At 40.8% G+C, this 25,467-nt stretch overlaps 1 protein-coding gene and 2 long non-coding RNA genes across 6 annotated transcripts in view; 2 read left to right on the plus strand and 1 right to left on the minus strand.

Moving 5' to 3' along the window:
- On the plus strand, nucleotides 1-25,058 carry LOC128142111 (uncharacterized). Of its 2 annotated transcripts, XR_008235270.1 has the most exons (6): nucleotides 4-117; nucleotides 7,376-7,493; nucleotides 10,824-10,891; nucleotides 11,100-11,194; nucleotides 23,005-23,513; nucleotides 24,377-25,058. It is a non-coding gene; the product is annotated as an uncharacterized LOC128142111 (long non-coding RNA). The 2 variants fall into 2 exon arrangements; XR_008235269.1 differs by lacking the exon at nucleotides 24,377-25,058 and having other exon boundaries at nucleotides 1-117; nucleotides 23,005-23,709.
- Nucleotides 149-3,313, plus strand: LOC128142112 (uncharacterized). Its single transcript, XR_008235271.1, has 2 exons — nucleotides 149-740; nucleotides 834-3,313. It is a non-coding gene; the product is annotated as an uncharacterized LOC128142112 (long non-coding RNA).
- RAB31 (RAB31, member RAS oncogene family) overlaps nucleotides 15,366-25,467 on the minus strand; it is a 72,258-nt gene continuing 62,156 nt past the window's right edge. For all 3 annotated transcript variants that reach the window (XM_052787816.1, XM_052787815.1, XM_052787814.1), the window contains one exon: nucleotides 15,366-19,653. In XM_052787816.1, coding sequence (XP_052643776.1) covers nucleotides 19,556-19,653 — 98 coding nt within the window. In that variant the 3' untranslated portion in view covers nucleotides 15,366-19,555. The remainder of the gene's footprint in view (nucleotides 19,654-25,467) is intronic.

Genomic DNA, 25,467 nt, shown 5'->3' on the forward strand with positions numbered 1-25,467 from the left:
CGAGACCCCCGCCCCCGCCGCGGCCCGGCCCGGCCCTCACGACCACCCCCCCCCCGCTGGAGCCGCCGGGGCGCAGGAGCGGGGCGGGGAGAAGCGGCGCCCCAGCCGCGCACGCAGGTGGGGCAGGGGCGGCGGGAGCGACACGCGTGGGCCGCGAACCGCCGGAAGAGGCAGGGCGCAGCCGGCCGGCGGAACTACCGCTCCCGCCGCGCCGCGCGGCGGGCGGGGCGGGGCTGGCGCGGGGCGTGCCGGGAGCTGTAGTCTCGGGCGGAGGCTGCGGCGGGCGCCCTTGGCGGCCCACCCCTCTGCCCGGGGCTCACGGGCCTGTGGGGAGGCGCCGGCCTGGCGACCCGCGGGGCCCGCCCTTCCCCCGGAGCTGGAGAACGAGGGCGAGCCTGGGCGGTGGGGCGGTGAGAGGGAGAGGGGCGAACTGGGCGAATAGTCTCAGGCTCCCCTGGGCCGCCTGCGGCTCTGGCCCGGGCCCGGGCCGATCACGGGGGAGGCTTGAGGGGTGGGAGGCAGCTGCCGGCCGCTGGCGGGTACCCGCCTCGGGGCGGCTGCGGGCGGGCCTAAAGGCAGCTCCCGGGCAGCCGAGTGGAGGGGTCCGGCTCTCAAAGAGGCCTGGAGAACGGCCAAAAACTCTCCTCGAGTGGGAGAACTGCCGTCGGGTGAAGGCTTCGGGGTGTTGCCAGGGAGTCGGTGTTGGGAGAGATTGAGCTCCTGCAAAAGCTGAGTGAGAGGTAGGAGCCGTTATTTATTAGTAGGCAGGAACACGGTGTATTTGCCACCCTTCTTGCTTGCATTTTTTGTCAGACACGGTGTTTCCACTGCAGGCCTTTTCGTTGATACCATACTTCCAAGCAGATGGTGCATCTTGGGATATTTGAATACACCGGTAACAAACAAACAAGAAAAAACAGATAGCCAAATCCATCTGAACCTTGATGATTCCTGTGTCCTAAATCTACTGCTGAAGCATCTGGCTGCAAGATACGTAAATTCGTATTCGTGGGAGGCTGGAGTACAGGTGATGGAACTGAAGTCAGAAAGATTAACACATTTACTTTTCCCTCTCTTGCAATCTGGTGTAGGTATGCTGAGAACACGTATAGGGCCATAATAACCCATTTGAAAAATACATCCTGATAATAAATACATTGAAATGACTAAAATGCTTTACCTTCAAAAGCAGCTCCTCATCATAGTAAGACTTGTGGATCACATAATTTCTTTGGTGAATGCCTCAGCCCCAGCCACAAAGGAAGCGTTTAGAGACCATTTGGCAGGGGAGGAGTAATTTAGGTTCAGGCTCTGCCTTGGCTCCAGCAGAGCCCTCACCTTCCATTTCAGCTGCCAGCCTCTCCTCCAGGCCTGCCACCATCACACCTGCCTACTTTAGCACTTTGCTCCATGCCTCCCTTGCCAACAGCAAACACCCATGTGACTTTTAATACCATCACTGACTGAAGAAGAAATAAGTGAGGAGTGCTCTAGAAAAGTACTTCAGAGCAGTGTTACCTGATTGGAATTGGCTTCAATAGGTGGAGTTACGTGGCATATACGTGAAAATGTTATTAGAGGTCTGCAACTACTCTGGCTGCAGTTTTCCAGCTACAGACTTATTTTATGAAGCACATGAAACAGCATCTTCATTTACATCCTTTATTTACAGTGCAATATTTAAAGTTATTGTCTGGTGGTCTGCTGGACTTTGTTAGCAAAACCAACGTTCCAGTCTGTTTATGCATTCTTACCCTTGGGATCTGGAAGATAAACTGGAAGACAGAGGGTTTTTTTCTGTCCTAGTATGTTTTTTTCTTCTTCTGTTAACATGGACACTTACTCTGTTACCTCCACTCTTTGTTTCTGTTAACAAATCCACCAAAGATTAAGCCATAGTGTACACTTCTCAGAAACAGTGATTCAGCTCCAGAATTACCTGGTGATTGTGTACCAGAAGAACTGGGTCTTGGCTTGCAAAGAATCAAGACAGGGGGAACTGCTGCCAAATAGTAAATGCCACAAAAGGTTCTGTCTTTTCCCCTTTTAATGGGGTTAAAAAAAACCAGTCAAGAGTACAAATTCAAAAGAAGCTTCCTCTATGCAGATTTAGAAGACAGAAATACCTCCGTTTTCTAATTCTTTTATGCATCCCCTGTATAAGAAAATTTGAGGAGAACCAGAAGTTAAGATCTCTCCTTAATATGACAACAGGTCTTGCAGGTTTTTCCATGTGTGGTTTTCGGTACAAACACCTTCTTAGGCATGGTTGCGCGATAGATACAACTGACATCAGGGGATGTGCAGGGGCTGGGGGAGGGCAGAGTTAATCCTTATCACCAGCATATGGAGAGGCAGGGAATGAAGGACAGGGCACAGCATCAAGCCATGGCTCACAGAGGGAGCATCACTGAGGCTGGAGGGGACCCCAGGAGGGCCACAGTTCAATTTCCAGCTCAAAGCAGGGCCAAAGCTGAATTCAGGCCAGGTCACTCAGGGCTTTGTCCTGTGGGGTCATTAAAACCTCCGAGGACAGAGATTTCACAGCCTCCCCGGGCAGCGCGGCTCAGTGCTTGCCTGTCCAGCTTCAGCCTGCACATTTTGTGTTATAGTAATGGCAGAGTTGATACATAAACACTGAGTGGGTGGCTTAATGGTAATTATGTATGAGCATGGTTTTTTAGTGTAGTCTTTGTTGTTGTTTGAACACACTGCGAACCTTAATAATGCATTAATCTGTTTTGTTGTGTTTAGTGTCATTTCTGATCTAATGCTTTTATTTCATCCAGACTGATGTAATTTTTCATACTAAACAACACCTGTGCTGTTGATCAGCAGTATCTGGCAGCCTTCTCCAAGATCTGATTAATTTCATTTTAACACCTCATAGCACAGCTCAAGAATGACATCTTGGATCTATTGTAGTCAATAGAACTTCTCTCACTGATTTCAGTGAGAGCATGATGTCATTCCAGCAGCATCTTTAGTATCTTCATCACTGCTTGCAAAAGGATAACATTTGCTTAATCTGAGGTCAACATTTGTCCTGTGTGTTTGTAGATCTTAATGTTTGTCATGCTCTGAATTCAGTATTGTTGTAATAAAATCTCAGTTTGGAGGTGGTTTGACATTTTTCAAAACTATTTGCTATTAAATATTAAACAAGCTCTCTCTGTACCTGAGAAGTAGCAGAGTAGGTTCAGTTTCATAATACTGTTTTCCACAGTTTATTATGCAGGTAGTTTATTCAGTCCCTCCAATTCTGAACTTGAAAATGTCTTGCAATAAAACAATATCATGACCTTCTTTGCAATTTCTTGGTATTATTAAGACTGTCAGAAAAAGCAACCAAGTGCTGCATTACTTGTTGTGTTAATGGGAAAATTCTAGATCTTGCTCAGTGAAGCGTCTCATGCGTCCTGCACCGCAAAGTCAGTGAATGTTGCAAAATGCAAAGGTATAAAGGTAAGAGTATGTTTTAATTTCTCTTTAAGGAAATGCCTGGCCTTTTGGTGCTGCTGTTCATCTTCTGAAATACAAAATTGTTCATACAGCAGGATCTAGTCATCGTTTACTTGACTGCTAATGAGTTCCATATACAATTTTAGGCCCACTTGTTATATTGTAAATCAAAGGTAAAACTGCAGTCCACACTATCATTGAAGACTTATGGCATTATTGAAATGTTGCCACAGATTGGAAAGGTAGATCTTAGTTGAATGTCTTCGAGCTTGTTCAACTACAGTGTATTTCTTTACCTAGTGACATTGTTATAAAAACATACGATGCATGTTGAATATTCAAGTAGAGAGGAGCCAATAACACAAAATGGCATTCTCATAAATAGCTATAGCATAAAATTTGATGTATTTTTCATATTTTGGACCTATTCTGTTCTGCCGAACACAAAAATGCCCTCGACCATTAACTTATGTAGGAACAAGACAAAAATGGTATCTTGTCTTTGTAGTTTAAAGTAGCATTTAAAGAACTGAATGATCCCTGACCCAATTTCAAATGTGCGGAAAGACATTAGTCCTTTGATAAAAGACAAAGTTACTAAGGAAATGGATTTTTTAATACTGTTTTCAAGAATTGGTTCTTAAGAGTTCATATACATTCATGAGGGATGTAATGAGACAATTCAATATACAAAATATGGAATGTGTGTGTGTGTGTTGGTTGTTGTTTGCTGGTGTTGCATTTCTAAAAATGCACAAACTCTTTGCTAAAATGTAGCAAAAAAACAGATACGCGTCATAAGTATACAAACATAAGTATGTAGTTGAAACTCACCTCCATGACACGTGAAGTGCTTTCCCTCTACTAAGCGCTGGTAAGACCTGCACTGAAGTGCTGTGACCGGTTTTGGGCACTATTCTTCAGGAAAGGTGTGGGATCATTGAAGGGAGTCCAGAAGAAAGGACCTGTAATGACTAAGATCCAGAAAACAGACAGATTGAAACATGAGAACAGATTGAAATACCGAGGTTGTTTAGCCTAAGGAAGACAAGATTGACTCACGTGTTCAGCAATAGTCTTCAAATACATTAAAAACTATTGCAAAGAGAAAGAAAATAGTCTGCTCTCGTTTACTTTGAATAGGACAGGAAGGAACAGGTGTAGATCGGTGCAAGAACTTATTTAGAGCAGATATGAAGAACTTCTTAAGAGTAAGGATAATTAATGAAAAAGATTGCCTGGCAGCGCAATCCATGGAGTCCCAGTCACTGACCTTTAAGAACAGGTTAGACAGCTGCTGGGAGACATAAATTTAGCTGATCCTGCCTTGAGATATGACCTCTGAAGTCCTTTCCAGCCCTATGAGTCTATCACTGTGTAAATTCCAGCATGCTCAAAGATTAAACTGATCATCTGCAGTGGAAATGTCCCTTCCCCAAGGTCTGAGCTACAGTCCATTAAAATCAGGGGGAATTTTTCCAGTGACTTTAATAAGCATTGGATCAGGCCCTAACTGAGTGTGTAATTTGGAGCTGCGTATGGAATTCGGTCCACAATTCTGTTAATGGTATTTGCAAATGAGAAGAATCCAACTCCTTTTCCCAGGGTACATTAGTTTGCAATGGTTACAAGAGAAAATAAACACACACTGAACAAACAGTGCTAGATTTTTCTTACAAAATTGAGCAGAACTGACTGAAGACAGACACAAGGATAAGGTCTCTGGGGAAAAATTAGCAACTTTTCTCAAGGAAGAACATTTTAGACAGCTATTTTTTACGTCAATTAAGCAGGGTAAGACAGCAAGAGACAGCAAAAACTATGTTAACAACACTTCAAAAATAAACAGGTATCATGAACGTGAGAATGAAATGTTCATCTCTGCTGAAAGATCAAATTAGCTGAGAGCCTGAAAATGGGCAGAGCAAAAGAAGGGGAGATGTGGAGAAATTCAGACTGTCAGTGGATTCAATCAGTTTCATAGTGACTGATGAAATATCCATTCCCCCATAGTCTGTTACCAAATAGCATAAAGGTTTTCCTCCACTCTGAACGATCAATTAAATCACAAGCACTTATGCCAGCTAAAGCTCTGCCTCTGCAATTGCACATATTTATGCAATCCAAAGGAATACTAATATGCATAAAGTTCAGAGTTTGCAGATTTGCAAAATCACAGCTCCTGTAGGCATCTGCAGCCACTCTGCTTTCATGGATTGTGTGCATCTCCTGGAAATTCTCTGTTACCCTTGCCTTGTGGCAGGAAACAGGCAAGTGCTCAAAATGCTCCTCTAACAGATGCAGGAAGCTAAGGTTACTAATATGGGGCTAATACACACATGAAAGATCTTTGCTCTTGATTAATTCATTATGTCTAGGAGGAAAGACACAGGTTTCTAGAATCATCTCCCCACTCCAGTTTGTTTGTTGCAGACGTGTTCTGTGTCTTCACACAAGCTTGAACACTCTACCTGAGAGATCAGTTATGAAATATTTATTTACTTTGCATTCGGGGAAGAAAAAAAGAAAAAAGTCTGCATATTATTATTGATGGAATCTTTGACTGCCAAACACTGAATTATTTATAGCTTAATTGTACAAATGATACCCGTGAGGACCTGTTAGATAGCAATGAGCAATTGATACACTGTGCAAGAACAGGGACGTGTCTTTCAGACTTTGTTCTGCTACTTTGGTGGGTCACCTTAAAACAAGTATGGACACTTTGCAGAGGCAACGCTGGAATACCTGACAGCGTTTTTGAAGTCGCAAGGGGTAAAAAGGCCTGCAGAAAGCCCCATGTAGCAAAAGATGCTCTGACCTGTGTTAACCCATGGGGGACCTTTCTGCTCCCAACCCATGTGTGCCCGTCGGCCAGCGATCTGTCACGCTGTGCGCAATTCCCGATGCTCCCCTTCCCTGTGGGCAGCCGAGTCCCTCCTGCCCTTCAGCAGGTCCCACTGGTGCTAAGGGCACTGCAGCCCTGTGCAGGGCTCTCCACCTACAACTGTGAATATTTGCCATTTTCCTCCCCCAACACCAAGCACTAACAGGGAAGGCTGGGAGAGTGCACCCACTCACCCGCTACTTTGGTCCTGTGCCTACATACCTGTTGCAGAGAAATATGTAACTAGATGTTTCACTGTTAAATTCATGAAATGAAACGCTTGAAATATTTTGTGAGCATGCCTTTTAATACAGACTTTAACTGTGCAATCATTATTTTAATTCCACAAGTTTCCTGGCTTCAATTCTGCTTTTCAGAGAGAAACACACTATAGTGCATTGAGACCCTTCTGCTCCCATTCCATCACCCCAAAACTACTTCTGTCCTATTTTGCTGGGGTTTTTTTCCCTTCCCTCTCTCCTAATCCACATTGCTCCTGCCCCTCTCTTCCCACTGGCTAGCAGACAGACAGGCCAGCAAGCTTCCCCTCCTTTCACCTTCAAATGAGGCAGGTGTTTTTTCCTCCCCATTTGTCCCTAGTATGAGATAAAGCAATTTAACTGAAATTAATAGCAATTTAATAGAAAACAGAGTCAGCCACTGCAAACCTGGAATGTGATTTTTTCCTGTGCCTGGCCATTCCTTGCATTTTTTCCTTCCCCGAGTAAGACAAATAATAGAAATGAGGAAAATGGGAATCTATAGTGGATCACAGAGTAGTTTCTATTCATTTCACCACCCTCCCTCTCTGGGCCAGCACCAGAGGCTTCAGAGAGTCCCACCATAGACAGATAGGGGATAGTATCTCTTCCATATTGAGACTTATCCTATTTTTAAACACTGGCTTAAGATCTGAAGCACGGTGTTAAATACCCTTACATTGTTTTGTTCTCTTCCTTCTTTCCTTTCCAGCAGTTTTGGTGTCATTTGCAAAGTTATCAGCAAAGAGTTTATGTTTTCTTCCAGATCACTGATAAAGACATTGAACTGCGTTGGCTCCTTTGAAGCTGTTAAATAACCCGTTAGAAGAGAGTAGAAACATGCTGAGGTAGCTGCTAATTGGTTCGCAGAGCATTTGATACAGGTAAATTGATTTTGTATAGTACTGGGATTTTTTTACCAGATTGTCATGCAGGGCTACATCAAATGTCTTAAAGCAATCCAAGTGTATTAAGTCAATACATCTACCTTAAGCAACTGTGTTTTAGTCTTGTCTTGTTGCTTGAATGCACCTATTTTCCATTAAAAATATATTGATTAACATTACATAAGCGACTACCTATGAATGAATTTCTATTTGTTTCCCATATCTGTCTTTATTAGTATTTTGCCCAGGGTCTGTGTAATGCTGGTAATTATCTGAACCCATCACATTTATTCTTTACAGTGTGCCACATTCACTTTTTACCAGGCATCCGAAATTTCCCCTGTGCACCAGTACTTGTTCAGAATGAATATGAATGGCTCCAAGAATACCTCCACCAATTTTTGTTATATTCTTGGGAGCATTCAACCCTGAAGATTTAAATGTGTTTTGCTTTAACTGATGAACATTCTCTCACACATACAATGAAAGGGAAAGAATTTCATATCACTTCATTACTATAACAGAAAAAAATTCAGCTTTTCAAAGTAGCTTAGTAAAAACTGTGCTTTCTTGTCCAGAAACTAGTCCCCAGGTTAATTCAGTTTCACTCGCATAATCTCAAAAAAGAGATCGTTGCATTTTGCTCTTTTTAGCTATTCAGAGACAATACAATTGTGACAGAAACAGCTGAGCTTGATTTTGGCTTATGTATCAGTAACAAAACTTTTAACCAGGTTAAAATATTGGATGTTCAATCTTAGGGATGGCTAAGCCAGAAAGATCACTCTTTAGACAATATTCACATTCTAAGTCAAGTTTCCAAGTCTGGCATGTAATCTTCAGCAAATCTTAGGAGGCTTGATCTGGATAGCTTTGATGGACAGCAAAGCAAGGAACCGCATCATTACATTTTTACTAAGTCACATTTTAAATCTGAGAATTGGGCTCTTCCTTAAAAACTGCCATGCATTTGGGAAAGCTTGTATATTCCAGTGACATCGCGCACAATATTTCTTCACAATATTTTTCCTTTATATTTATTGAAAAATGAAATGAGGTTTTAAATCTTATGTTTATCTCTTAAAGGGTGAACTGGATAGAGGTTTCTGAATGACGTATTTGGGCCACTGACTGATTTCTAACAAATTTCAGTAACGACTCCTTATAAAAGACTAGGCAGGATGGGAGGGCTTCTGGCCACATTATGACTGACCCGACTTCTGATTGTTTCAGCTGGGCTAACATAGATGGATTAATTCTTAAACACAAGCAGAAGTAATTTGCTTGATGGGGTGACCATAGCAACATCTATCAATTACTGGACTCCTTTTCTAGAAACTAGAACGATAGAGTTTACCCAAGAAGAGCTTAAACAGATTTCTGCACATTTTTGGTTTTCACTGTCTTCGTTGCCTTTGTGTGAGTTGAGTAGCTAATACAACTCAACATTATTTTCCTTCATTGTGTCATCAGCAGATACCAGATGACATCATAAGGAAATGAAATATTTGCCGTTGCCTCACAGGAAAACTTAGAAATGCACAAAACCACCGATGAAGCCTACTCTTGTATGAGGCAATACAGAGGCCAGTTCTGATGAAAGTGAGGGAGTTGCCCTGGAGGCCTGACAGTGTGGTAATTCAATGTATGCCGAGGCAACCTCAAGCCTCAAGGCCTCAAAGCCCTGCCCCAAAATTGCTCTTATTCAATGGCCTCATAGAAGGATGGCAGCTGAAGAGAGGATGGATACCTGAACTGGAGGCATTTACCCTGGTGGGAGAAGGGAGGCAATTTATACTCTGTCAATAATCAGTCAAAATCTCACTCTCCATAGACCAGCTCTGAGTACGAAAGACGTAGGTAAATGACAACTGTGACATTATAGTAATGGTTCTGTTTAAAATTGCACATGATTGTGAAATTTGACAGAGAACCTTTGTATCACCTCATCACACACTTTCTATGACATGGTAGTGTATGAAGTCAGGTAGGCCACCTAGCTTGAAACAAGGCTTGCTTACATTTCCAGCATGACCTGAAGGTACCAAAAGAAAATCACAACTTCCTGAACTCGCATTTCTTGCCTGTGGCTGGCTGGTTTAAAATACACATTGGAATTATCTCACATCCAGGATTTAGTTATGCCTTCAAGCTCCCGCTAAGTGGAAGGAAAACTACCAATGCTGGTTGACAATGGCAGGGAACACAAGAACTTTCCTCAAATGCCTCAGGAAATGGGGACCTCTCATGGGAATTTGGGCACCATTTCACCAAAAAAGGTAGCTTTCTTCAAAAGCAGACCTGTCAGAAGGCAGCCTCAGTAACAGCAGGCTCTCCTGCATGACCAAAGACGTGGGCTGACGCACCTTGCCAAATAGCTCAGTAACCACTTTCCCAGAGCTTTGAAACCTGTAGCTCCCAGACATCTTCACCTCACTGTCACTGGTATGATGCAAAACAGGCTTCTCAGACGGAGGCTCTCCTTCTCCTCTGGTAGCTGCTTCAGGCCCTGTCATTTTTTAAACTGTGTCTGTCACACAAGGAAGGGTGCAATTTTCTGCCATGGTATGCATCTTTTACTGGTGTGTGATTCACAGCAAGATGAGGCGCGGTGTCTGAAAGACATGCCTGCTAACAGTGATGACTTGATGACTCAGGTCTTGTGGATTTTCTAAGGCATCGATTTCCTCCCGGGAAAAATAAAATAAAAATCCCTCCATTTTATCTTTCGATGATGGATGTTGTCTTATTGTAAAGCCTTTATACTCCCAGCAGCAAGTACTTAAGTACATACTACATGCTGCGGTTAAATCAGTCAATGCAAATCTACTTGGATACATTAATCACAACCTTATTCTTTCTTCCTTTGTCTTCTCTGGAACAATTTGCACTTTTCATGCAGAACTACCCATCATTCCAAGACATCATTCAGCCAGAATCTAGCTTCATGAAAAGCTGAATCATGCAGGCAGGGTGGCTGCGTAAGTGCACTGGAATGTATTAGCCAAAGCCCTTTGTTCAGGGCTCCAACTCAGTAACTGGTGTGTCATGGATTACATGAATGGGTGTCGTCTTTTATTCAGTGGACTTTGTACTATGTAAATTCAGGCATACCCACAGGTAAAGATATGGTATCATTTTTTACAGGTGGAGTCTAGGCACCTGATGCACTCTTAATCTTCTATTTGTTTATGCTTATTTTTTAGCTGGGATTCTCAAGTAACAATGGTGTTAACATGGCTGTGCCATGAAATGCATGTATGTGCACTCTTGGACCATTTATAATGTGATATCCTTTTTATCCTAAATCCAAATTTTCTATTTCAGACATGGCTTTTGTTCCTTCTCTATCACCTCAATGGGGTTGTGACCCACCATGAAGAGTATCTTCCAGGGTAGGACATCATCATGTTGTTTGTCCCTTTCTTTCAGTTCTGTCCTGGTTTTGACTGGGATAGAGTTAATTTTCTTCTTAGTAGCTGGTATAGTGTTATGTTTTGGATTCAGTATGAGAAGAATGTTGATAACACACTAATGTTTTAGTTGTTGCTAAGTCGCGTTTATCCCAAGTTAAGGATTTTCCTGTTTCCCATGCTCTGCCAGTGAGGAGGTACACAAGAAACTGGGATGGAGCATGGCCAGGACAGCTGACCCGAACTACCCAAAGGGATATTCCATACCATAGAACGTCATGCACAGTACGTAACCTGGGGGGGGTTGGCTGGGAGGGGCGGATCACTGCTCGGGCATCGGTCAGCGGGTGGTGAGCAATTGCCTTGTGCATCACTTGTCTCTTCTTGGTTGTTGGTTTGTGGGTTTTTTTAATATTCTTTTTCATTACTAGTAGTTGTAGTATATTTTATTATTATTTTTATTATTGTTAGTGTTACATTTTATTTTACTTTAGTTATTAAATCATTCTTATCTCAACCCATGAGTTTTACTTTTTTTCCAATTCTCCTTCCCATCCCACTGCGGTGGGTGGGGAGTGAGCAAGTGGCTGTGTGGTGCCTAGTTGCTGGCAGGGCTTAAAGCATGACAAGTTCTAAACTTACAAAAAAAAGTGTTTCCTTTTCTGGTATCTCTGTCACGAGGGAAACAAGCTTATCTGTTGAGAGCCCTTTCCTAGATCATTATGAGTTCATATTTCCAGCATATCTCAAAAGCCTCCTTTGTATTCAAAACTGCCAAGAAACAGAGTCACCTCCATGAGAAACATCAGCTGCTAATACGGCTTCTGTCCCTCCTTACGGAGGCTATGGGGAGAACCATTGTGGTGTCAAAGGCTGTGCCGTGGGAGGAGAGCTGGTCTGGTGCCAGCAGGCGGTTCAGGTTGCCACATTGAAAGCAAATTTTCCCCGAGAACCAGGAATGACCTACAGAGTGTGGTGGAACTCAGAGGACAAACGGTATCTCTAAAGGGAATGGTGCCAGGAAAGCTATTTAATTCTCCCTCGGGTTCCTGACGGTCTCAAGAAATAGCACAGAAAATTTAAGTCTTTATTTTGAACGTCCTTCTTTCCAAGGGCTCTTATTAGATTCCTACTACACATTTTATGCTTTTTTAGTAAATATCTACAGTGCAAAATTGTCCCACGTGATGAGTGATGAACACAGACAGGAACTTGGATACTTGTTAGTGATTCTAGGTTTGCTGATGACTTCTGTTTTTGCAGAGCTAGAATATTGGAAAGAGATTTTGAAATGCACTGTGTCATCCAGGTTGCTCTTTCTTGCTAAACCTCTGTGAAAACTCCCGACATATATTTGTCAGCAAAGCAGGCAGATCCTTTGAAGATGACAAGAAGCAGGGATTTCTTTTTATAAGGTGCTTAACCTACATTTTAACCCTATTAAACAAGTGAAGAGAAACTGTTACTATCCTCTTATTCATTTCTTTATTTATTTTAAGTCAGTAACAGCAACGCTGTCGCGTAGCCCCCAAGTCATGTTATATTGACAAAGAGGAAGGAACGTGATGTTCATTTTCCTCAAGGGCATCTCCTAGATGTGGAAGCTGACTTCCTTATTGATTGGTACTTCTCAATATGTAATCAGAACCGTGGGGATTGTCTCTTAGTCCGTAACAGATCATTTCCCCAGAGTACCCTACTTGCTGTAGGGGAACAGGGATTTAGTTGTTAGGTATTTATCTTCTAATTTAAACATGTATTTTACTGCCATGGAGGGAGCAGGAATGGCACTGACTAGGTAAAATAAATGTGAATTAAATGGACTTCGAGGGAAATGCATTTTTTGTTTTCTAAAATTCCCAGAGTGTGGCAATCAGAAAGGTTGAGTGTTTCATCATAAATAAGGTCTGTCTCAAAGAACTTCTGACAGATGATGGGAAAGATAAAGCTCAGGTTCTCAGGGAGGTTTTGAGAAAACAAGGTCAGTACTTTTCAAAGAAAGCTTTTGGTTTTTTTTAAATACTTCAGGGAGTCTGAGGGATAAAAATGATTTCTGGCTGGAGTAATTTAAAAGCCAGAAAAAAGAAATCCTTCCCAAGCTGATAAATGTTTAATACCTAACCAGCAGCCTCAAAATTCTCTTCCACCCTAGTGCTACACTTTTCTGCACTGAATAATGACAACTTATTAAAAACTTGTTAATTGGCGTGACACTAAATGCAAGTTAGTACAGGTCTCTTACACTTCAAGTTCTGCCAGTGTACTGTCTTCAAGTTTTCACAACTGTGTTACAAAACAATTTCAGTAACACTTCTACACCATATCTATGGAAAACACAGTGATTATGAATGCTAGTAGCACAAGCCTGTCCTCACGTTCCCACAAAATACACAGCAGTGACAAGTGATAATGTAAACTAACCCGCATCAAGACCCACTTGGTAGTATCAGAAATACAGACATTTTGCAATAAGGACTTTTCTTAATTGAAAGAGAAGAAACCCCTCTGAAATAGATTTTTCAGGCACGAAAAAGGCTGCATTATGCTACATTATGCTATTACTTATTCCTTCTCATCTAACCTGCTAAATGCGGTCAACCATTGATTTTACAGTTTCTAGTGAAGAGTTTTACTTTTGGACAGTGAGAAAGCATTTATATCAAGCAATGAATTTACCCCTGGTCCAGCTGTTAAAAAATAGATGTAATCAAAAGTGGACCTTATTAATGGTCAAGAACCCCATTACACATGAATGCATCCTATCGTTGACGCAGAGTCCTTAGGGAGTAAACTGCGCCAATTAACGGAGACATTTGTACAAATAATTTTAGCCAGTCTATCCTCCCATGAGTGTTTTAATGCTTTAAGGAAATTACTCTGTAGTCTTGTGTAAAACAACATCAAGGGGTAAAAAAAAAAACCAAAACCAAAAACAAACCAAAAACCTGCAGCTTATTGTTCTCCTGTCAGGGAAGGGAGGCATTTCACAAACCTGGTAGTAGCCTAAAGACTTTTGCAGATTAAGTGAGGGGGTGGCGGTATGGAGTGGCTACACGGACTGTTTCATCAGCCTTGCTGTCCTGATTTCAGAACAGTGCTCAGGAGATCACAGCAGGGTGTCCTATGATGCTCTTTGCAGAAAGACTGAAGCCACAGTCGTGAAGATTTTGAAGGCCGAAATGTCAAGTACTTTTCCTTAAGTACCCTGAGACACAACCGTCAGTCTTTAAAAGAAAAGCAGAGGAGGTTTATTTTCCAGGCAGTTGTACTGCTCGCCTCTCATTGCTAAATTCTACTCTAAACTAACCTCAGGTACTACAGGAACATGCTTTCAAGCCATGTGAAACACCCCACTGACAACACAAGGACTGATCCATCAAGGGGCACAACTCTTTCCAGACTGAAAGGACAAACAGCGTTCACTTCTGATTTTCCAACACACTGATAATAGTGAAGAGGGGCTTACTTAGGCTTTCCTTGAATTAAATACATCACCTTTTCCAGTTTACGGTTAGGCACCTGGGTTCATTTTTGTTTATGCATAGCTGGAGATAAGATACACGATTTTTTTTAATGTGATTATAAAAGCTTTAAAGCAGGGAACAGATCCTGCCAGGTATCTTCAAGCAGTAACTAAACTCAGAACCTGTGTAATCCCATTTGAAATACTGGTTTCTCCTTACGTAGAGATGGTGTTCTGTGCTGTTATTTGAGTTACTGTGCTTCCTGTGTACTGGTGTGTGTTGAATTTATCATAGTAGTCAGAAAAGCCTTACTCCAAAACCCTGTTTTTCCTTAAAAACCCATTTTTCCTTAAAAACCCATTTTTCCTTAAAAACCCAACCCTTTATTCATAGTCCTCATAGCTGTGATAACAACTTTGAAAATATGAGTCAGCCAGTGCAAAAAACTTCTGGTGAGTTTAAAGACCTCTTGAAACAGCACCAAGAGGTATGAAATACTGCATGCTTCTTAATGGAATGTTAATTCTTAACTCCTGAAGACAAGTTTGAGGGACATAAAGTAGGAAAAAAAAATTAAATGTACCGCCGAAACAAAAACATACAAAAGAGAAAGTGTCTTATGAGCCTAGTCATGGTTGCTATTCAAAGCAAGTGGTTAACTGCAAGCTCACTTTCTACTGACAGCTACTACTCTGAATTTCCAAGCTGGTAACTGGCCACTCAGGTACCTCTCTTCTAATGGATAAATCAAATAACTTAGCAAAGGGATTTTCAGATCATCATTTTCTGATTTTTGAAAGTTCGCCTGCACTGCAGGATCCCCCAGGAACGCATTCAGTTTCTGCTAAAAGGCCAGCCACACACGTTTCATGCAGCATTTAAATCCCAGGTAAGCAATCCACAGACTGCAGACAGCCCTTTTTCAAGAGCAACCGACGTGAAAAATGGGACCTATTTTGTTCTGCTTTATTGAAACCAGAGACATCCCCAAATCAGAGTTATTTAAAACATTTATTAGCGTTAATCATTGTAGGTTAAATAAAACACAAAAACTACATTTTAGGGCAAAAAATATTATTAGGTATGATACAATTAATATGTAAAACAGAAGGTAAAGTATTAACAGATTGCAGCATCCCATACATGAAGCGAGTGGGTCCAGCCCAGTCAAAGCCCTTATATAAACAAAACAGAGGAAGAGTACTTAGCAGGTGGTTTTAAATTGACAATTTATCACTGACTCTGGTTTAAATAATTAAGGGTAGGATAGTAAAATGTATTATCATTGTACTGAAAAGGTCTGATTGTAGTCAGAGCTCACATGTCTAGTCTTTCTAGTCATGCGTATTACCATGTGCCGTGAAGGATTAGTGAAGAGAAGGGATGACAGGTGACTTTTCTAGGTGTTGATACAGACCCATGTTACACTGCAGCACTTTAGGTAGACCTGCTATACCACAAACAAAAATAATCAACTTCTTTTCTTTTCCTTTTTTTTTTCCTTTGGAGTGTCACTTTATTACTTCTGAGTCCCAATTCTTGGATAATAGTGGCCTTTTTTAGATTTCTCAGTCTGCAAGACAAACTTTTTCTACAATATGCCATTTTCATGCATAAGAATGGCAAGTCAACAATTGTACCTATGCATGTCTCCATCTTCTTGCTACCTTTGATCCGTAACTTTAAGTTCATAAAGTTGAAATGATCATTAACAAAAAAATAGACTTACAGAATACAACGTGCAGTATATGAGAACCATAGTGAAAAAACACTACATGTCAGCATAACAATATAAAACTGTACTTATATATACACACATATGCAGAGCATATATGAAAACTAGTTCCTTCATAACCTTGTTTTTAAACTAGTTCATGACAAGCCAGAAAAGCAAGTCACCCACAACTGGACAGTCACAGTCTTGAGTCATGGTGCAAACAAGCTCCACCAAACATCCTTGGCAGTGCAGCCTGTGCCTCAGTCCTGCTGCCAGCTCTCTTGAGAAAACAAATCTTCGACAAATCCAGCACCAGCTGGCCAACTAGAACTGCAGCATTATTATTATTAATCATTATTATTATTATTAGAGTAAATCAGCTACAGTCAGGTGCTCCTGTACAGTAATTTAGCTCTTCACAAGCCATTAACTACTAAGAGGAATTCTGGTTGCTGCTGAAACTTTTGACTCCACGTTTGGGGGTTTTTTGTATGTCATTCTTATGGCTGTTTGTGAAGGGTGGTGGTACTTTCCAAGCAACACAGGCAACAAAAGGAAGCAGAAACCATGAATTTTACATTTGAAAATCACAATTTTTAAAACAAACCATTCCCCCATTTAAGAGGCATGCTCAAGCTGCACTTCAGCTTTGACAAACAGCAGAGAGGCAACCCCATCATCGAAGGCGAGCCCTGTCTTCAAAAATGCGAGCTGCTCTGCACAGCACAATGGCCTGTTATTTTTTCACCTGTGACTTCAGAGATCCATCCCTACTGAAGCTCACTGTAACCCAAAGCTCAAGAACTTATACAATCAGAATCCTTATTAATTTAAATCTTTTTCTTGACTAAAAGCAGAATAAGGTGATTTAGATTTGGCCCACCAAATGCAAAAAAATCTTTGAGCCTACTTAGCCAGCATTTGAATTTTAAAATCTGCCGAGATCCACTGTAACAACTTCCAATTTTAAACTATTTTAACATATAACTCATAAACCTGTTCTGATTCGCATACAGCTCAATGGCAGCTGTGAAAGCTGGCTGTTCAGGACAATATCCCAAACAGATCAGCATCAATTGCCAGTTCTAGCATAAATTAGAGTGTACAAGGTATTTGCAGAATTGTCTTACAAAGCTTTCAGGCATCTCACATAGGGTTTAATGAGTTTTGAGATGTCACGTTAAAAAAAAAAGAAATGTGCTGCAAAAATTCATGAAAGCTTAAAAATCAGTTATGCATAACTATTATAAGTTGAACTGAAATTTATGACACCTTTAAAAATGTGGGTTTGATCTCACCTTGTTTTCTTGGTAATAGGTCTAGCCTTTTACTGGGTTTTATTTAGGAAGAACCACATCTCTTGCAGCATTGGGTCATAGATCCCATGAATTATATGAATCTGTGATGTTGATAAGTTTGATATTTCTTTAGCGCTGAAGGCCAGGTTAACCTCTCCCTCCCCAGCCAGGTGAAAGAGACAGGCACCCCTGGCAGACTTGCTTGTACTAGGATGGGATGAAATATTCCCTAAAGGAGCCTGTCCCACTCCCCAACTACCAGCGATGACGATTGCTGAATTTTCACTTAAATAACCCTGGACTATCTGTAAAATAGTTGCTGCAATGAAGCAGCAGCACAGATCATATCTCAGCACAGGCGACAACTGAAAGTTTACCCAAAATATCCTTTCTCATGGTAGCTATCTGAGTCTGTGTATTATCCCAGGGGGTATTTTCAAGTATGAGTACTTTCAAAGGAGTCCAAAATATCTGAGAAATGGATTATATGTGAAAAAAACAATGCAGTTTAGATTCTTAGATAAAACCCAGTGGGACATTTCCCACCTAAAACTACTTCAAGCCCTCTGAAGACAAAGAAATGTTCCCATTGATTTCATCTGGCTCTGTTCCAAGCTCTAATAATTACTGTCATTTTATCAAAGCAATCTCACAACTAGGCAATAAGGTCTGGTTTTTATGTATAAACATGAAACCCCAGCTCTAGCCTGGCTGTTCATGATTTATTACAGAAAGTTGTTTTTCCATTTTGTTCGCTTTTCGTAAGTCCCCCAACAAAGGTGCAGTGAGGTTAACTTTCCTCCTAAGAGAGCAAATTAATGTTGTGGAATGCAGGCTGGGCTTTGGTTTTGAAGCCTGCATTTCTTACCCTAGTTCTGATTTCCAGTGAAATTGATGAAGATGATAAATTTGGATTCTATCATCTCAGTCACGCACATTCATAAAAGATGGAAATGAAGAACGCATACAGTTTTACATTATTTCTAGTTCATAACCACCTATTGGGATTCTTTTTTCCTACACTGTACTTTCAAGTGCATCAAGCTTCAAAGGTATCATGCAGTGGGTATTCCATACTGCATCCCCACACAAGTGAGGAGACTACTCCACAAATTCACAGAATTACATTTGTAGAGAAACATTCTGGTTTGTTTTATTAGATTCCAGCCTTTAACCCCAAATTGTATTGTGCTCTCTTAAACTGTTTTTGTACAGTATCATTCGTCCAACTTGAAGACTTCTTGAAGAGCAGCAGTGGGACCATAAGGAGTGGGGCACTGTGGCACCCTCTTTTAGAAACCAAGGAAGTGGCATCTGTGAGCAGAGACAACTTTGGTCTGGGGCAGAGAGTTGGAAGAAACCTGGTAAGTAGTGGAGATTAAGCTGGCATTTATATTCTTTTTACAATTTTAGTAATTAATGAAGCCTACGCCCTGGAAAGGGAATCAATTCAGGCAAAGCACAGCGGCTGCATCTTCGCTTCTTTCTGGAGCAGACTGGAACTGCATGGGGTCCAGCAGTCTCCTTCATGACAACTCCTCCTTTCACATACACAGCACCTCCTGACACAGATTTTGACTTCTAGCCTGTAAAAATTGCACTCACTCATCCTTTGGATCCATTTTTTCCTGGTTAGCAAATTCAGTCCATTTCCTGATGTTTACTGAAAGTACGAGATGAAGCTATAGATTTAGAAAAATACTGAAGCAGAGTCCAGCTAGAAAGACGGCAGAGAAACTGTAAGCAAAAATTCAGGCTTTATGGGTTTTTTTCACCCTATTATTACAGAGAGAACTCTAAAAAACATGCCAAGTCCACTTTGCAATGTAAGAGAAGTTTTTGCAGCAAATCTAAATTTTATATATAAAAGGATCTTTTTATTAAAAAAAAACAAAACAAAAAACCAGTCATTGGTTTAAACAGGGAATCAGAGTACTTCGCCATTGTAATTTTGACAGGATATTAGAGAGGATTTTCCAACTAGGTTTTGCAAAATCCCTTTGAAGTAAAGCTTTCTGCTTCTGGTCCTTGCATTATTGCTCATGGGAAGTACTGAAATTACTGCTTTCAAGATAAGGAGCGACGTCGCTGAGATCATGAAGTCCTTTCCCAGTGAAAAAAGCAAACGGTGCTGTTTTTCAAGTAAATCTAAAAAGACCAAGTTGGGTCAGCAGCATCGCCTACCCGTCTGTGAAGTCTGCTTTCCAAGTTTGATTGCTCCATTGTTACTGTTTTCATGAGGATCTAAGGGTGGAATTTGCCGACCTGAAACACACAAGGAGACAGTGAATTCAATTTTCATAATGTAGTAACAACACATGCAGGTAACAGAATGATTTAGCTTGCATAAGAACTACATCTGTGAAAATTCACCAGAAAACAACTGTCTCCTGTGTACCTTGAATCTTTTCCCTTGCATCCTGCTTATGAAAGAAGATTTTCACATTTTAAAAAATTTATGAAATATGGCTATTGAGAATGCATGAGGTACACTGAAATTATGTTATCCATGTATTAAAAAAAGTTATCTTACTGAGCACTTTACAACTAAGAGAAAATTCTTGGCTTTCTCCTAATTCCAATTAAATGTGAAAGGTGCTAGTTTAACGAGATCTTGCCTGTCCTAAATCCACATGGCATTTAGTCCTTGTACACTAGAGTTTTACAAAGCACTGTAATTAAACACATGCTGCCTATACTTGAAAAACAAATCTGTTCTTTTCATTGAATCCCTCCTTTCTTTTAGGGGTACCCGTGTCTTTCCAGTTGACAGCTCTGATTGCTTAACACCACCCCCCCACCCCCAAACTCTCCTGACTTTTTAATCATCTTATAGGGTGATTACTTGAAGTGTTGAAAGAATTTCAGCCATCACAGGAGAGCTAGAGATCTCGCCCAGGGGCAGAAGGCACTGCTCCAACTCCCTCCCCTGTGTGCACTTTCAGTACTACTCCATCTTTTGTCTAACTGGCTTCCTGCTCATGGACTACATACAATGTGCTTAATAATTAGAATTATAAATGGAAAAACAAGGTCTTCCCAGGTCCCATCTATCCTCTGTCTCTGGTGTGGGCCTGGCTTTTCCTTTAAACCCATTGCATGATCCCTCCATCAGTATCTCAGAGAGCTCACAGTCATGGTAACATACTTTCTCATTACCTTGTGGATTTCCTGGAAATTTTTTCTGAAGTTGAATCTACTTTCTATGAATTGCTCCTGGTTTTACTATTACCCATGTTAAATAACAGAGTTAAAATATTTAATGTTTGTTTGTTTTATGCCACTTTCAGAGAGCATAAAGTTCCTGTGAACAGCTCATCATAATCCAGGTGGATTTTACAGTTTAGATTTCCCCACCCTTTGCTGCATTTATTCACAGCTCTCTCTTGCCAAATGTTCTATGAATTATGTACCTATGTTGAAGCCCGAGTCCTACAAATTCCTTGGGGGAATGGTTGTGGGAGGGTGAGTTAAAAGCATTCAGGTAAAACCCCATCACAATGAAATCAAACAGCAAAATTTAATCTGTAAAACTCGTCCCTAAATTACCTTTGGTCAAGCCCATCAAAATCTCACCTCTCTTATTCAGTCAGTTCTGAACAGGTATGTTATACAACAAAAGTGTTACTTGTGAAGCAGATAATCTTGGGTGTTTGTACAACTGGCTAAGAGCGGGGAAATTCCTCACATTACTAAGCTAAAGATACTGTATTTGGTCCAACAGAGTGAGAAATGGGTATCTTGAAGGCTGAAGCATGTGTAAGCACTGACATTACAATGCTGCACTCGATTCAGGTCACTAAAATATTAACTTCACACTCTGCTTACATTCTGTTTGGACTCCATGTTTGTAAGTGCCCTTCCAAAGTAAAATAAAAAGCAGAATGGGTGGTTATAGACACAGCTGTTACATGCATTAGTTCCATTGGCTTTGTTTGGAGACAAAGAGAATCCACTAATTCTTAAAACTCTAGAGAATATGAAGAACGTAGTATCTGTGAGAGGCTTTCCAAGAAGGTAACACTGTCGTTGTAGAGACCTGCAGAGAACTTCTGCATTAGGTACTTCTATTTCCAAAGTGCTTTCAACTCAGTGCCAGCTAAAACAAAGCCCTGTCAACCTGACTCAGACCACAATGTAGCTAAAAGAATTGGAATCTACAGACACAGTTTCCATAAGATACCATTAGGCAAATACTCTCTAAATGTTTGGTTCTTCTAACAGCAAGTTTGGAAGAGAGCTTTAACATGCAAACTACCTTAACTTTGATTTTAGAAGTCTGCATTAAACAATGATGTTACCTCTATTTGTTTTTTCATTCAGCGTTTCGTATTTCTTACGAGCTTCAAGTCTTTTCTACAGTACTCTTGATGTATATGCAAAGAAGCAGGCAAACTTATCTTTAGAGCAAAAACATTGCAGGCTTCAAGGTCAGTGAGCACTTTGTCCAGTTCAGACCAGGACACAATATATGTTGTTAAGAATCACATTGATTTATTTCATTTCTCAAGATGATAAAAACCACACAGATAACGACAAATAATAAAGAGAAAAAAATCTCTAGACATAATATCTGCTGATTAGTTATTCTGGCCTTTAAACTTAAGTAGTGTTTGTCATTAACTAGCCATGTTTCTGCTGTTTGGATACCACCCACCACTCACCCCCCCTCCAAATTCAATACAAGGAAATAAACCTTTAAACAGTCAAGTTTATCTTCTTTTAGTAGGTGAGTCTTCTCTCACTTATTATTTCTCTTATTACCAGATTTATTAAACCATCAAGTTAAATCATTTTAGTTTTAGTAACAAGACTTATCCCTGCTGAAGCAGCTTTTACCACCTGATGCGCAGCTGACAGGAGTAACTCTCTTGGAGCATAAAACTTGGTCAAACACCTGAGAACAAGCTCCACAGCAAATAATACAGTGATTTGTTACCAACAGTCAGGGGAATTGAATAAAAATAATCAGTCGGAAATCTACTTGACCAATGGTCTCTCCCTGGGCCTCCTTGACAGCTAATCTCACAGCAGAAGCTGTAACAGAGAAAGGTTTAAGTAGCAGCAGAACACTAAGGATGAGCAGTGAAATGCTGAGCCTGCATCTACACTTCCTGCTTCTAAACCAGCTCAATCACTATTCCTACCTAAAAGCACTGTGATCATCTCATCTTGTTATTCAGCTCGTGATAAATATGGCATCATATTGCTGACACCAACTAAAATATAGCTGGCACTGAGTCAGGATCAACAGAGGTCATAAATGAATTCATTTTAGAAAGTATCTACTCATTTAAAATATATATCTCACTGGCATACATAATCTCTGTTCCAGAGCAATAAAAAAATCCCCCTGTATTAGATAACCTACAACATTGTTTATGCTATTTCTTTCATGCAGTTGATGCCAGAAAGGAGCAGTAGTGCTCTGACATCCAGCCCAGCAATTCTCCTGCTGAAGTAGTAACAAAGATTAAGACAATTCCTCTTCAAACCAAAGACAGCTCTGTTAAGACAGAGTCAGCTCCAACAGTCCATGAGAGATTGAAATCTTCTGTTGCTTAACTTAAAGATGACAAACTAGACCACAGATAGAATCTTTTCTCCATTTTGCAGAGCAGGACACAACTAGCCAGCTTGCCAAAGACCACCAACAGCACATCTTAGGATTCCAACTGAAACGGTCAATCGCACAGAGAAAAACAGATGCACATACATTTATCTAAGAACTCTGCAGCTGAACTGGTGAAATGAAGAACTTGGGGATATATTATTACTGAGACAGTATAAAAGTTCCATATGGTTCCCATTGCTGATATTTCTATAGAGTGAGGTCTACTGACTGCAATTTAAAAATTAGATTTTTCACTTGATTTAATTAAATATCTGATTATATATTTTGGTTCATTTCACTAATGTTTAGACCATGTTTCACAGATTTTGTGCACCAAAACTGTTTGTAAACATGCACCTCTACACATTCCTCCAGAAGTCTTGCTGTCCTCCATGATCTCATTCCAGCAAACACACCACGGTGTGTAAAATAATAAGTGTCACAAGAGACTGCTCAAATGTAAGGTTACAGAAATTGTCATGGTTCTGAAGTGAACCATCCAGGTTAACAGGTGGGAAGCACTAAATCAATTGCACCTCCTCCTTTCTAGCACATTTGAGTTGGGCTGAGGCAGTCCAGGATGAAGGTCAGAGTCTTCTCCAAGGCCTGCTAGAGTTCCAACTCCTACTATTGAATCTGAGACTTGTTAATGTAAAGAGATTAATTGGCACCCTGGGAGTTGCGGTTCTGAGAGTGCCAGAGGCAAAGAGATTGGGAAATGGGAGGGTGGGACGAGGTAAACAAAATGGGAAGGGAGAAAAATGAAGACTGGAGCAGGGAAGCAAGAGAGACAACAGGGACTGGGTGACAGCTCTGCAAGCAGAACTTGAAGGCAGGCAGATGGAGATTGCTCTGCTGCAGCTAGAAGCAGGACATATCATCACAGTAATAAAATCTGCTTTGTTCCTTTTTGAATGCAATGCTCCAGTTATAAGCTGTGACATCCATTAGCTCAGAAAAATCAGGCTTGGAGTTGGGATTTTTAATTTTGTTTGCTTTTTTAACATTAAACTAGTTTCATTATTGACCTGTACAAGACTGCGTGAAAGGTTGGAAACAGCCTTAAAGTTGAGTGTAACAGAAAAACCCAACTGCTTACCATGCTGACAAAGGGACAAACACAACATTGGATTGAACAGATACTCATTCAGTGTGTAGTGGAAAGGAAAACAGATGTGATGTGATCAACCTGAGCTGGCACATCCAGATGATGAAGTCCAAGTCCCAAAGAAGCACAGTCTTAATACCTAACACAACTACAACAATTCTGCTAAGGGTAAGAGGCCAGACATCACAGTACTGCACAGTGGCTTTCTACACATTGGTCCCATCTGTTCTTTGTCTGAAAATCACGTACAACTGAATTTTTTTTAGGGGACTGAAGGAAGGGGAGATTTTTGCTAGTGCGGGATGTGAAATCCATTTCACTTGGCTCCAGAGCAGCAGCCTGACAGCCGCCGCAGCATCCTGAGGATGTGACTGCTGTGGCTCGCCTGAGAAAAGGCAGACTTCTTCAAGTAGTGGTACAACAAATATACAATGGCCAGAACCTCCTCGTAAAATTGCTGGCTGTAACACAGCAAGGTAAGCCCCCGCAAAGCATTGCTCTCTACAAATCACATCAATAAAGCACAGCGATCTGTGAAGGCATGGCAGAATGAGGCAGGCACGTCTTATCCAACAGTTTTGGCATTCTGCACCTGTAGGACTTAGAACAGTCACACTTCTTATCTCCCCAAATCCTTTTATCCTTTGAAACCAGTTTCATTGGTATTTTAGAAATTCCCCATCTCTCTCACACAGTTTATAAAGCTTGGCCCACTAGTCAGTCTCTAGTTTCTTTTTCTCCCCCATACTTGCAGTGAAGCAGGATCTCCCCAACTGACAGAGATGACTGCTGTACACTTCACGTTGCAAGTTTTCATGCAAGATAGCACATATTTACAATAAAGGATATTGCATAACTAAACATAGTTAAGTTGCAATTATTTAAATACTTCTAGTAGCATATCTAATAGCATCTCCATGCAAGAAAAAAAAAGCAGCTTTTTTTTTTTTTAAAGGCTATTGCATAGATTGCCTACACTGAAGTTCTTACTAGGGAAGCAGCAATACAACTAAATTTTGCCCATTTAATTAAAATCTGTAGAAAAAAACCCACCAAGATTTAAATCTTACATGCATCAAAGTAAACAACAGAATTCCTAATTACTTTAATTACTAAGAGATCCAACCTTGATTTGAGGTCCTGCTGTAATTAACTTTGGGCTGTTTTGGTTTATTTACTAGCTTACGTTGAAGAGCTCTCCTATGGTTGGAAAGAAATCCAGGACCTCACAAGTTTAAGAGTAGTCCAAAGGCCAGTAAGTTTTCCTTCATTTAGTAAAATCTGAAAGCAAGAGGAGAACTAATCCTAGAAATACAGGGAGCATAAACTGTAAAGAATATAATCTCAAATACTTGTA

The sequence above is a fragment of the Harpia harpyja genome, chromosome 5, assembly GCF_026419915.1.
Source record: "Harpia harpyja isolate bHarHar1 chromosome 5, bHarHar1 primary haplotype, whole genome shotgun sequence".
Taxonomy (NCBI): Eukaryota; Metazoa; Chordata; class Aves; order Accipitriformes; family Accipitridae; genus Harpia; species Harpia harpyja.